Source organism: Scylla paramamosain, chromosome 22, assembly GCF_035594125.1.
Source record: "Scylla paramamosain isolate STU-SP2022 chromosome 22, ASM3559412v1, whole genome shotgun sequence".
NCBI lineage: Eukaryota > Metazoa > Arthropoda > Malacostraca > Decapoda > Portunidae > Scylla > Scylla paramamosain.
In genome coordinates, this window is record NC_087172.1 from 16,639,930 (window position 1) to 16,654,550 (window position 14,621).

A 14,621-nucleotide genomic window follows, 5' to 3' on the forward strand; every position below is an offset into this window, starting at 1 on the left:
TGTTACTCTTTCACCTGTTTTACATTGCAACCTTCTCTCACTCCTGTGGTTAGAAAGGATGCAGAAGTGATTCACTCGAGAATGTGTTCATGAGCAATTATCCATATTTTATTGATATATGGATTCACCAGTGTAAATTTCATGTGTCTAATAGAACAACTTATTGAGCAATCAAGTATTCATATGTTCCTGGAATGAAGACAAAGCAGTAAAATGAATATCATCACACACAATTCATGATCATTATCACTGGTGTATTATTGATAACACAAGATGTGAATTGTTACCATTGTAATAATTAAAGACAACTAAATATACATTTTGCATAGTTACTGAGATATATGTTTTGGCTTGAAATGTCTTGCAGCAGTTACCTTGTGAGTTAAGGGGTAAAACATTACAAATTGATAGTTTGTGTGTCAGTGTCATTTATGGGAAAAGAGTGACTTGGTTGTTAATTTAATAGATGGTCAGAGAGAGTCAGGAGCATCAGCCTTTTCCTTTCTGGTGTCTGTTACAAATAATTGATTGCCTGAAGGTAAATCGTTGTTAGAAAGACTGTGCTGTAAACTGTACATGTTCCCATTTTATAATGATTGCTATTTTTTTCCCATCATGAATCAGTACTATATAATTTAAAACTTTTTATAAGATTCAATTCGTATCTGGTAATGAGAAATAAAACATCATCCTTATCATTCATATTTTACTTTAGTAAACGTTATGTATGTAGAATGAACAGAAAAGAATAGCAAGAAGACTTTTATTGTTCGTGCACCATCGCTCTATAGGTTTGTCTGGCATGGAGGGTGGAGCTGGTGTGTATTGTTAGCACCAGGGAAGACAACTCTTCTTTGGATAGCGCGCACAGATAATGAAGTAAATGGTTGCTGCACCACAACCCAACCCAGAGCTTGTGTCAGTCTTCCCTTCTGCATTATTTAGAGTGATGCGGGCTGGCATTCTCAAGACAATATAAAAGCAGACTGGTGGCACTGGTCAGTCTTGGTGAGCTATGAACTTCAAGATATTGATCGATTTCAAAAGTGCACTGATGTTTTATTATGTAATAGACGAAAATACCAAGTGGTGCTGATTTTTATCATTCTATCAGCAAACGGTAAACCAAATTTGATCAGCGCTTATGAGATGAAAAAAAACACCAATATAATATACATGTATCTAATTGATATTTTCGGTAACATGTTATTATTATTTATTATTATTATTTTTTTTTACCATATCACAACAAAAGGTATGCACATTTATCATCAATTTAAATGTCAAACCGCTGGTTCATGTATTAAATAATCAAAAGTAAAATAAACTAATAAATACATGTATCCAGTAAAAATTATGCACAATATCGTACTTTTTACTGTATTTCTGATACATTATAAGTCAGGAAACGCTACCTTTTATTAATCTTAAGGTAATAGCACCCGTACACAACCCTGATTTATACCACGCGCCACCAGCTGATATAAAGAACACGTGCCCGCCGCCACAGTGAAGCGAAGCATGGTGGTTACCAGAAAACGGAGCTGCAGTGCTAGTGAAGCCTCCTCTACCCCGAGAGGCGTCAAGGCAAGGAAGCAGGACGAGGGTGGAGGAGGCGATGGCACCACAATCACCACCAGGAGCAGTGCAAGGGGCGAGGTGGAGAGTGGCACTGGAACCTCCACCACCATCACCACCCCGAGAAGGACCAGAAGGTTTACTGATTCTATAGCCGAGGCTGTCATATCCAGCCCCAGGACACTCAGAACCAGGCAGGGAAGAAGTGGTGAGGCAAAAGTATCCGATAAGAGTGAGAGTAGTAACGATGAAGTAGCGGAAAAGGTAGATTCTGCAGTTTCTCAGCCGGGTAAATCAAGAAGTGGCAGGAATGAAGTGGAAGCAACACCAGCGAAAGAAAAGAGTGCCGGTGACAAAACAGCATGTGTGGATTCTTCAGTACTTTCCCAGCCAAGCAAGTTAATGGTGAAGTTAAGGGATATCGGCCCAAGCATCCTACAGTCCCCCAGGCCCAGGAGAGTGTCGGGAGGGGATAAGAACACCCGTGACACCCCATCAGGCACCCCGTCCACCCCAGTGAGGCGTTCCCGGAGGCTCAGCGGCAGTGGGGTGGAGGAAGTGCCAGACAAGGAAACTCTCTCCAAAAAATCTTTCACTATTGCAAGTATACTCAGAATGGAAGAGAAACCTAAAGAAGAGACAAGTAAAGCAAGTGTTCTTCCAGCCATTGAGGAAGACATTGAACAACCTGAGAGTAATCACAGTCCAAGTAAAGACACAAGGAAGGCATATTCATCAGAGGAAGATCAGATGGAAGAGGAAGAGAAGCTTGAACTGAGGTTAGAATCTGACAGCCATGACTCAACAGCTGATAATGATGTGGTGCCTTCAGACACTGCACCCACAAACCAGGAGGCAGAAAATGAAAAGCAGACCATAGTCGATCAACCTGTAGCAGCAGATGTATGTGACAGCAAAGATGTTCCTGTTGAAAATGTAAATGAATGTGACAGCAAAGATGCTCCATTTGAAAAAGAAGCACAAGAGAAGACAAGCAGTGAGGCAATGGAAACAACAGAGATCACAAGTACTACAGATGTCACTGATATTGAAAGAAGCAACAACACAGCAATGGAGACAAAAGAGGAGCAAGATGTTGTACTTAGCTTAGAAGAACCAAAATGTGAAAGCACAAAAGTTATGGGGTCTAATGACAGTCAGGAAAGCAAGACCGAGAGTACTGACCTTCCTGAGTCTAATGATAATGAAAGAAGCAACAACACAGCAATGGAGACAAAAGAGGAGCAAGATGTTGTACTTAGCTTAGAAGAACCAAAATGTGAAAGCACAAAAGTTATGGGGTCTAATGACAGTCAGGAAAGCAAGACCGAGAGTACTGACCTTCCTGAGTCTAATGATAATGAAAGAAGCAACAACACAGCAATGGAGACAGAAGAGGAGCAAGATGCTATACGTAGCATAAAAGAACCAAAATGTGAAAACACAAAAGTTAGTGGGTCTAATGACATTCAGGAGAGCAAGACTGAGAGTACCAACCTTCCTGACTCTAATGATAATGAAAGAAGCAACAACACAGCAATGGAGACAGAAGAGGAGCAAGATGCTGTACTTAGCGTAGAAGAACCAAACTGTGAAAGCACAAAAGTTATAGAGTCTAATGGCAGTCAGGAAAGCAAGACCGAGAGTACCGACCTTCCTGAGTCAAATGATATTCAAGAAAGGACAGAAACTTCCATAGCATGCAGTGACATGCACACAACTTCTAAAACTTCTGATGAAAATGGCAATAGTGCAGAGATGAACAGTGTGAATGGGTTGCTGTCTGTCGTGGCAGGTGGCAAGAAGGTTACCAAAGTTATCCCTGAACTGGAGAAGAAGATCAACCAGCTTAGAAGTATTCCCAAAGGCCGTCCAATCTCTGGCCGGTGGTGGAAGGCAGAGAAGCAAAGGTAGGTACCATTTTGGTATGTGATTTTTTAGGTTTGATAACTGCCTTGGAGAGAAAAAAAAAAAACTAACTACATATATTTATGTTTATTTAGGGTCATAGAGAATAGGTGGATTAGGAATACAGAGGGATCATGATTTGAAAACAGGTTACAGTGTTATCAATAAATAAATCTAAAAAAAATTATTGTGATCAGACATAAACTGAGATAGCTTTCAGTTTCATGCCTTTTCACTTTTTTTTTTTTTTTTTTTTTTTTTTTTTTTTTTTAGGAAATTTTGGAATGGAAGGTGGATATGAACAAGATTATTCTATTCATAATCTCTAAACCTGTAAATTGCACTTTATTAAGTTACAGTACACCTGTATAGCAAGGGCTGTTCCAGTCCACAAACTGATTAGTATAGTATATATATGGATGATAATTTCAGGAATATGCCTGTTTTTCTATCAAGTAATTTTACTTATTTATTTATATTTACCCAGATTTTTACTACCTTGTAGTTTACCATGTATATAGGGTGGTCAACAAAGGTGTTACTGTATTGGCAGGACAATTAAAGCCAGCAAAATATAATGTAGGCCTTAATTTGGTAAGATTTCAGTCTCATACAATATATCCATTTTTTAATTTATATGTTTATTTTATTTTATTTATTTATTTTATCTCCTCAGTATATAAAGAGCTTGGGGACTTGATAGGAAAGTGAAATTTTAAGATAGGGAAAGTAAATGCATCCTAACACTAACTGGGTAGACTGTCTGTTGGCTACACGACAGTGATAGACTTTTCAAAACTATTTTCAATCAAACCTTTTCACTTGTGCAAGTATAAGACAATACTTTACATTCCGTATTTTAGCCAGATGTAGCAGCTGATGGTAAGGACTCATGTTTGTGACTTTCTGATGTGATGATCCATAAACAGGTTCCGGTCCATCAACAAGGATGCCACTGGGAAGAAGTCATGGTCCAAGAAGATGCAGCTCAAGCAATGGCGGGGCGACGTGATGGCAAAGAGTGCTGTGATAGAGGCTGAGAAACAGAAGAAGAAAGAAGACTTAAAGGAACGCCAGAGGATCAACAAGATACGACGAGAGGAAAATGCCAAAAAATCAGAAATTGTGCAAGTGGTAAGTCTTAGTTTATTTGTAGAATGTGTTGCTACTTTTGTAAGATACCTATATAGTACTATCTTTCACTTATGATTAGAATATACATTCTGAGAGTCAAGCCCAGTTCAGCTTGATGACAAGGAATATAGTTTCAGTATTCTTTGAATGCTGCCACATAGTATTGCCGAGGGAAGCTCAAAGAAATTTTTGTAAGACTGTTTGTCAGGCATCATTGACCATTGAGTTCTTGGCAATATTGTGAGATGAGCTTGACTGATTAGCTGTAGGATTTGAGTTCAGCTCAGTTGTATTTGCAAGTAAAAAGAAACTGGCAATAATAGATTACATAGACTTACTACTTAATATTATGAAGTGGGTGAAATTATGCTCTTTGAGCTTTTACTTTTTCTCAGAAAACATTCTCCTTAACCATCAGTAGCAAGATAATTTGAATTTTTCTGCATCATATAATCAATATTTAATGAAATGTTAAAGGTGCACTGTCACATTTTACCATTTGTGAATGTTTCTTCTTGTCAGTATTCAGCGTTACATTGTGAGACACAGTTACTTTAATGTGATGATAATGTATTAGTAGTGACATCCTCACCTACATCCTGTACAAGGCTGGTGATGGTGGGAAACAAATTGCAAGGAGGTGAGGAGTGTTGGAATGAAATGATATGTGCTGGTTGAAATGGGTGCAGTATTTTGTCAATAATCACCCATTTTCACATCTGGTAATTCCTGGCACTCAAAATAAATAAAATAAAAATAAAATAGAACAAAAATAATAAATAAAATGAAAATAAATGAATAGTGAATAATGATCTGCAGATAATAGGCTAAGGGAATACTTGTATCAAATGGTTGATAATAACACAGTAGCTTGTAGGGAACTTTTTGAGAGCTTGGGTTCATAAGTGAGATGGGTGATTGTCAGCTGAATATTGTGTATGTTGTAACCAGCACTCGACACTTCATTCAAAGAATCCCCACTTTACAAATCAATGTGTTCACCATCATTAGCCTTGTACAGGTGAGTGGCTGCCTGCAACAATGGGTGAAGTGCCAACTACGATGAAATGGATTTGATCGTTTAACAAATCTGTATATTTTTCCTGCTTTCCTAGAAATGACTCAAGCAAAGCCTAGCTGTATTGTGTGTGCTGCTAACTTTCATTCATTATTGTAGTGTATACCTTGTCAGCCACAGTTACCATTTATGTCTTATTGGGTTGTTTTTATAAGAAGACATTGTTTTAATGCAAAATTTTAGTATACACATCTATTATACACAAGAAATACATAAACTTGGTTTTTCATAATATGTGAAAATTAATGGCTTAATGTTTACATTGCTATATGATAGTTTGGCCTTGCCACCAAGGCAGTGTGGATAGGGAAATGTCTCAAATGTCAATTTTTAATCCTCATGTGAGATAATTTTCTGGACAGTGCTACCACTGTATCAGCACTACCACATGTATCAGCTACCTTTATAAACCACAGATTTTAGCAGATAAGATCAAGGTAGCAGCAGTATGGCTGGCAAGATATATACTGATCTATGAAAGCTAGCACTATGCACAATACAGCTATGCTCACTTGATTGCTTACAGAATAGCATTAAAACTAATATATATATATATATATATATATATATATATATATATATATATATATATATATATATATATATATATATATATATTACAGTTAATTACACTTAAATCCATTTTATGGTGGTTGGGCATAGGCAGCCATTTCATATAGGAATGTAAATAAAGGTGAATCCTCTGCAAGTTTTGGCTTGCGTCATCACAACTACATACAAAAACCATGTGTGTTTTAATGTAACAATGTCTCAAAAGTTAATAACAACACACCCCACTCTTCATTCATTCAGACACTGAAGTTTGGAAAGCCTACAGGCTGATTTTGTCTTGAAAAGAGAGTAGGGGAAGGCTGTCCATCACTCCTATAAATATATATTAGTGCTGAGGGAAAAGCAAGAAAACTCTAGCAAATTACTTGGACATCTTTATTTCTTAGTTAGTGAGAATGCACATGCAAGGACTGCAGAGGGACATACTCAAGGGGGGAGATGTGATGGCTAACATTTCTGTGGTACGGTGTGTCCAAGTTGAGAGAGAGAGAGAGAGTATGCATAGACAATACATGACCCCAATTTACTTTTATGTGTACTATGTGGCATTGTGACTTCCATGTATACTATGTATACTTCATGAAGCTGTAAAGTTTAAATGAGAGAGAGAGAGAGAGAGAGAGCGCAGCTGTTTGAGTCTTGCATTTGGCAGAAGCCTCAAGCCTGTCACTACTCAGTGGTATCACATCTCTAATATTTTTTCTCTCCCTACTCATTCACTATTCTCTCTCTCTCTCTCTCTCTCTCTCATGGTATCAAGCAAGCAAGTATTACATTTGCAGTATATATATATAAGTATTACATTTGCAGAATATATATATATATATATATATATATATATATATATATATATATATATATATATATATATATATATATATATATATATATATATATATATATACTGAAAAATTACAATGAGTTATGAGCAAAACAACTTATGAGCAACCTTCTGGGATGTATCTCGCTTGTAACTCGAGCAGCCTCTGCACAAACATACTGCGAGCCCATGAAAGAGAGTAGGGGAGAGGGGTCTGTGAGTGGGTGTCCTGACACGAGTGCAAACTTGATGGCCAGATGTAAGAATTTGCTTGCTCTATGTCACCTTGCATGTGTCCCTCATCTGTCTTCATCAGTTGCCCATTCTTGTCTTCTTCCAGAGGCTAAGAGCACAGCATTTTCATTTTCTCTGTATTATAATGAAACGTTTATGTCAAGAAGTTAACTTCATCTGCACATACTGTGGTAGACCTAAAGTAGTTTTGTGCTAGGCTGCTGCAAAAAGAGTGTTTTGTGTCTTTAGGCACGTCCAAAAAGCAGAGTGATATTGGTTGGTGATGTTACCTGGTCAATCCTTCGTGAATAATACATGATAGTCATTAAGGCAGTTGTTGGGAGGTGTTAGTGCAGTGCACTGTCCTACCGGTTCAAAAGTTGAAGGTCCCTGCAAATGCTGGGGGATCTGATCAGATTGGTTAAGTAACATCCCTAACCTAAACCAAACTAAAGTCATGAGGCAAGGGATCTGCAACTGGGTGATGTTGAATAGCAGAGGATTTTAAAAAATGTAGTTATTAAAGTTGTTAAATTAGATAGGATAAAATAGTACAAAAAGTTTCAATGGAATATTCCTCATTTGCAGAATTATAATTACTTGTTCTTTTCACAAATTAATCCAAAACATTGATTGCAGTGTCACCAAGTATATTATCAGTTTCGCTGTTGTCTTAGTCCAAAGTGTTCAATGCTTCTATAATTCTGTCAACAGATAAAAGACCCCAGAAAGATCAAGAAGATGAAGAGGAAACAACTTCGGTACCTTGAGATGCGGGACACAACAAACCTCAAGCAAGCATAACCAAAGACCTTGGTTGGCACCACTTCTGCGCAAGATAAAAGTAGCAGTTAATAAATATATAAGGTTTTTCTTGTGGTATTTATTTGTGAATTTTAATTTACCCCATATTTATTGAAAAATTATTTCGTATTGTTTTTAATTGATGAAAAACTAGGTTCCTTATGAGCTATAAAAGGATACTGGAAAGCTTAAAAGATTGAAAGGCCTTTTCTGTAACAATTACTTGTATATGAAACAAGGAGTGTCCAATGCAGAATGAGAGACCATAAAATTACTATATATGGAAAGAAGCATTCCTAAAAATCAAATTCTTTACAACCTTTGATAATAATAACTAAAAATAATAATAATAATAACAAAAAAATATTACTTTTTTATTTATAAGTGTAAATAGAAATACATTAGTACTACTTCTACTACTACTTTCAGGACACACATATATACTAGGGAATAAGAAAAGGTGAAGAAAATGGTGAAGAAATTGTGAAAAAATTGTGAAAAAATGAAAAAAAATGCTGAAATAAATTAAGGGAAATTATGAAAAAATGGTGAAAAAAATAACAGTGAAAAAAGAAAAAAATGAAGAAATAAAAAAATGGTTGTAAGAGGTACACCCTCACAAACACTGTCACACCCTCACAAACACTGCCACAGCCTTGCAAACATTGCTACATCTTCCCAAACATTGCTATACCCTCCCAAACACTGCTACACCCTCCCAAACACTGCTACACCCTCCCAAACATTGCCACACCTTCCCAAACACTGTCACACTCTCCCAAATACTGCTACACCCTCCCAAACACTGCCACACCCTCACAAACACTGCTACACCCCCTGAAACACTACCACAACCTCCCAAACACTGCCACACCCTCCCAAAGACCCCAAAACACCCAAACAGACCTTAAACTTTTGCTACGTTCCTTCTTGACCATCGACAGACAGACATACGTACACAGCACTGCCAAGACATCTGCATATGTTCTATTCCCAGGCCTACACCCGCTCACTGGGGGAGGCGGTGCAGGTGAGGGTTGACAGTGCACTGCAAACATGTTCTTTTAAATCCTCCTCCCCATCTCTCACTGCAAGATTAGGTTGGGTTAGGTTAAGTTAGGTAAAGGTTAGGTGAGGTTAGGTTAGGGATGATTTAACAGAGCAAAATAAAGAAAGATGAAGAAAAGGAAGGAAAAGAGAACGAAATGAAAGAATAAATTAATTAGGTGTTTTATTTACTTTTAATTAATGACTATAATGTTTTAAGAATATTTGAGTGAATTTTAAACAAGAAAACTGAAAATTAAAAAAAAATCTGCATCACTCACTCTCTCTCTCTAAGGAAACAAAAATTTTATAAAAACAACAACAACAACAACAACAACAACTACTACTACTACTCACCCTGGAGTAGGCTGGGGTGTGGGGTGAGGCTGGTAGACTGAGTTGATTTAATGTTTTTGTCGTTTTTTTTTTTTAATTGTGTTATATGCTTATGTTTAATTTATATTTTATCACCATCTGTACACTAAAAGACAGCAACACACACACACACACACACCATCACCATATGTGTAATGAAAGAAAGGGCAACTCTCACACACACACACACACACACACACACACACACACACACACACTGCATCACTATCTGTACAACGAAAGATAAGGCACACACACACACACACACACACACACACCGCCTGACGCGCCTCGCCCCGCCCGTGCCACCAGACACCACAACAAGATAACGCCCCTAAAGGCGCCGCGTACGGACCGGTACAGACTCTGTGCGATTCCCACCATGGAGCGAACCATCAATCAATAGTCCCTTCTAGATTTGACTTCTAGATTTGACTTACCTTTAGGATTAATGTCAAGTATTTCCCCACACCCAATGTACATTTTCAGTTTGTTGACTGCCTAAAGAATAAACCGTTTATTATTATTATTATTACACACACACACACACACACACACACACACACACACACACTGCATAAGCATATGTACAACGAAAGACAAGGCAACACACACACACACACACACACACACACACTGCATAAGCATATGCACAACGAAAGACAAGGCAACACACACACACACACACACACACACTGCATAAGCATATGCACAACGAAAGACAAGGCAACACACACACACACACACACACACACACACACTGCACAACGAAAGACAAGGCAACACACACACACACACACACACACACACACACACACACACACTGCATGAGCATCTGTACAACGAAAGACAAAACGGCCCTCTTATTTACACACACACACACACACACACACACACTGCATAAGCATCTGTACAACGAAAGACAAGGCAACACACACACACACACACACACACACACACACACACACACACACACACACACACTGCATAAGCATCTGTACAACGAAAGACAAGGCAACACACACACACACACTGTATAACAATCTGTACAACGAAAGACAAAGCAACACACACTGCATCACCATCTGTACAACGAAAAATAAGGCAACACACACACACACACACACACACACACCTTGAAATACCTTGAAAAAAAAAAAACACTGAATATTTACTGGGAGGGACTGGAAGGGAGTTAGGGAGGGTACCACTCTCATGACGTCACGGCTGGGGGGTTGATGACCTCACAGCGACCGTTATTTACGTACGTACGTATTTCATTTTGAAAATGACCCCTCTAAAAAACGCAGCCAGACAGGAATGCTTTATAAATTCAGACATGCCACACATTTTAACTAATGCCACAAATAACAACACATTTCAAAACGCACTAGTATTAAAGATATTTAAAAAAGAAGTATCTGGAAACTGTTGGAACCTTCACCCCATTTAAAATCGTTCAAATGTCTACCCATTTTGGCTTAAACATAACGGAAAACACTTAAAAAAATCTGAACTATTTTCTAAAGCTATTTAAAGTAAGCTACAAGCACAAATAAAACATCTACCGAAAAAAAATCAATATTATTGGAAGTTGAACACGAATAAAAACAAGTGTATGGTGCACGCATTTCACTGAGTGGGACGGCATCACATTTAAAAAAAACACCAACTATTTTTTAAAACCAATAAGACCCTAGTACAGGCTGAAATAAAAAATTTAGTTTTGGGGCCGTAAAAAAATACGCCGAAAACGGCCCTCTTATTTACACAAAAACAACGCCAAAATCACCACTTTTCACGCAACACATGCACTCAAATAACATAAAAAAACAACGAAATATTTTTACAAACCATAAAATCTTAGCTACAAGCCGAAATAACATACTTAGGAAAAAAATAATAATATTGGAACCGGAGGGGGCTTGGGAGCCTTATCCAAGATGGCAGTGGAGGGGACAACCAACCCTTCTCACTCATTTAAACCCTTGCCAAACTTAAACTAAGTAATGGCAGGTATATCTAATGAGCGTATATTAAAGCTTGGTCATGTGGCTCCACTTTGCGACAGTATTGGTTTAAAACACTCACAGATAAGATAGATAATGGTTGATAAATAGAGACGACCCAGATTGTTTACATTTTCATTAAGTTAAACGAGACGAGACTGACATAGGGATATATTGTGCTGGAGGTTAGGTGAGATGCGTTAAAATGAGTTAAAACCGTGGATTGTTCAGTTATTCATTAAAAAGTTACGTTAAGTTACCTAAATTTATTCTAACACTTCCTGACCTTACCTTCCCTGTGGTGGTGATGGTGGTGGTGGTGGTGGTGGTGCCTCCTTCCTTCCTCCTCGTCACTATGGCTGGTTGTCTAGCACCTTCTCACAGCCAAACTTTTCTTTACTTTGCTTGTTTTCACCCACTGCTGCCTTCGGGTGTCCACTGCTAGAGCCCACGCCTTCCTCATTACGAACTAAAGAAGGTTTAACTCATGGGTAAGCCTTGGCAGCCACTGTCAGGCTGGGAGTTGAAACAGACGCGTACCAACACCACCCATAGACGCGACACACTGACTGGTTAACTTGTCAGTCAGCGTTGCCAGATTGTTTTGGCCATATTATCGTACTATACAGGTTGAAATTATTGTACTTATTTCAGCAGCCTTAACAGAATCACTTACTCCACAAGTTTTTTGGATGAGGATGGCGCACACATTTTCTTGTGCTTTGCAGTGTTTTCTTGCAACTTCAGAGTTGTGACCTGGGCGGTTATTTCAACACTGCAAATAAGGCACATGGCCTTACAACCATCCTTCTTTGCAAGCCTCACCCACGGAAACTTTTTCCCACTCGGGCCTATATTTCTGTTCCTGTCTCGCTTTTTTCGGCACTGCACCACATGCCTCCTCTCTCTCCTTTCCTTTCTCTTTAGACATTTTTTAATGAAAACTGAAGATCCTGTCTGCGTCGCGACACGCGAGACTGACGACTGACTGACGACTACGAGACTATGGGACGGGGACTCGGGTAGCGGACGGACTGGTCGCAGACAAGAACGAGACCTGTTGTTCACCCGTATGGTGAGACTTGTATGGTAAGACTTGTCTCGTAAGGAAAGCAATACATCTGACATTTTCAGGTTTTTATTTTGTTATTCAAATTTATATAAGAAATTTTACATTACCTGATATTGATAACATTAATTTTCACTCAAATTATTGTATGTTTCATAAAAATATCGTACGAATTCCCAAATTATCGTATGAGTCCCATTGTACATCATACACGGGCAAAAATGTACAATAATTATCGTACGTCTGGCAACGCTGCTACTATTACCAGTACCACTACCGCTCTACCCATCCTCCACCTCCACCTCCAATCCTCGTTCTTCCTCCTCTCCCTCCAATTCTCATTTCCTCCTCCTCCTCCTCCTCCTCCTCCTCCTCCTACTACTACTACTACTACTACAGTCTATATATCCTATTTTGGAGAACACCTAGAAAACGCTGGAAATTGAGGGAAATATTAACAATTAATTAATTAATTAATTAATTAATTAATTATTATTATTATTATTTTTAGAGATTACTTTCAGAATACTTCTCTAGTTTCCCATCTTTCCTGTTTAAATATTCCCGTTTGTTCCTTCTTGGCAAACGGAGTGCTTTTTTCGTTTTTTTTTTTTTTTTTTTTTTCCTGCCGAGTAACGCAGGAGGGAGTGGTTGGTGGGTAGGAGCTTCATCTGTCCTATCCTTGCCTCTTACTTTACGGTTTAGTTGTAGTATAGGAAACGAGTGACCTCGTCACAGGTCGCAAGGCCTCCTGTCACTCGTATTTCCTATGTAACAGACGCGGGCAGGGAGGAGGGAAGGTCTCGGTCTGACTGGATGGATGGCGGCCTCTGCGTCATTACTTCAATGCCTTCCTCATCCCCAAGACAGGCTTGGGAAACATCTGATCTGTATCAGTAATGATGCCAAGTAAATGCTGACTGTTCAAGTGTGTAACCGTCTGACTGGCTGGCCAATGTTTGTTGCAGCCACCAAGGGACGTAAACATCTGCGTCATCACTTCAAAGCCTTCATCACTCTCAAACCATGCTTGGGAAACAATCTGTGTCAGTAATGATGCCAAGAAAATGCTGACTGTTCGAGTGTGTGACCGTCTGACTGGCTGGCTTATGTTTGTTCCCGCCGCCTAGGGGCGTAAATATCATACCAACAGGAACCACCTTCAAGGTAAAGGTCATAAAATGTATGATAGTGACTAAGAAGTGTAAAACGGAAGTGACGAAAAGATGCCGGACTTTGGCTTGTGAAAGGTGCGCTGACTGGTACCGCATGGGCTGTCCCCAAAGGACATGTGGAGTTGACCTATACCCGGATAATGGAAAAAAAAAAAATAAAAATAATAATAATAAATAAATAAAAATAAATAAATAAATAATAATCTTAACACTAAAGTCTGTTTACTGTCCGCATCTACTACATAGTTTATCAAAATAAAATATCATTGCTTAGCAAACATACTGAAGGGCACAACTTTTCCAAAACCTCCGATCTCATTAACTACCAACACCTTCTGCACGAGTTCACAAGTAAATACTATATCCTGACTCTCTCCCTTCTCACCCGGCAATGTTCACCTGTCACATAAGGTCAGTACACCCTAATCTACCTACCTGCTAAGGTAAGACCTCTGCCAAAGCCTCGAGGTCTAATAATCCACACTCACAACACAAACACCGCCGGTGATGGTGCAACTGGCAGGCTGATGATGGATCATGGTGGCCTGCCCTTGCTTTCTTCGAACCTGTTCGATTCAGTGAGCTTGTTCACCAAACTCTTTGAACCAGAGTCTTTTGTCGAGATCTCATATAAAATCCTATCAATAATCACAGACATAACATGAATTATGTATGAAAATCAATGTGGATATAGCGAATTTTGTTTTCCTTACGAAGGTGAATCAGGAGAGAAATTAAATTCTTACAAGGTACCGAAGCAAAGTCCAGGCTTGGCTAGGCGGGAAATTTGATTCAAATTAAGCCTACATATCAACAA

General features: G+C 38.6%; 2 protein-coding genes and 1 long non-coding RNA gene across 6 annotated transcripts in view; 2 read left to right on the forward strand and 1 right to left on the reverse strand.

Moving 5' to 3' along the window:
• LOC135111687 (ADP-ribosylation factor-like protein 6-interacting protein 4) overlaps positions 1–910 on the forward strand; it is a 7,396-nt gene extending 6,486 nt beyond the window's left edge. For all 3 annotated transcript variants that reach the window (XM_064025278.1, XM_064025279.1, XM_064025280.1), the window contains exon 3: positions 1–910. This exon is cut by the window's left edge and continues 2,664 nt beyond it. The gene's annotated coding sequence lies outside the window, so the exon portion shown is untranslated.
• A 550-nt stretch (positions 911–1,460) lies between these two features.
• LOC135111686 (TNF receptor-associated factor family protein DDB_G0272098-like) lies at positions 1,461–8,211 on the forward strand. Its single transcript, XM_064025277.1, has 3 exons — positions 1,461–3,488; positions 4,416–4,620; positions 8,040–8,211. The coding sequence occupies exons 1-3, from the start codon at positions 1,522–1,524 to the stop codon at positions 8,127–8,129; spliced, it is 2,262 nt and encodes a 753-aa protein (XP_063881347.1). The 5' UTR covers positions 1,461–1,521; the 3' UTR covers positions 8,130–8,211.
• LOC135111689 (uncharacterized) lies at positions 7,182–10,571 on the reverse strand. 2 transcript variants are annotated; one of them, XR_010273875.1, is made up of 3 exons: positions 9,534–10,569; positions 9,036–9,217; positions 7,182–7,460 (listed from the first exon to the last, which is right to left on the reverse strand). It is a non-coding gene; the product is annotated as an uncharacterized LOC135111689 (long non-coding RNA). The 2 variants fall into 2 exon arrangements; XR_010273874.1 differs by lacking the exon at positions 7,182–7,460 and having other exon boundaries at positions 9,534–10,571.
• Between the last annotated feature and the right edge of the window lie 4,050 nt (positions 10,572–14,621).

Bases quoted from the DNA above. Each gene is read 5' to 3' on its own strand.
- LOC135111686 (XM_064025277.1), top strand. From the start codon at position 1,522: ATGGTGGTTACCAGAAAACGGAGCTGCAGTGCTAGTGAAGCCTCCTCT. The intron at 3,489-4,415 runs GTAGGTACCATT...ATCCATAAACAG, and splicing joins TGGAAGGCAGAGAAGCAAAG to GTTCCGGTCCATCAACAAGG. The intron at 4,621-8,039 runs GTAAGTCTTAGT...TTCTGTCAACAG, and splicing joins AATCAGAAATTGTGCAAGTG to ATAAAAGACCCCAGAAAGAT.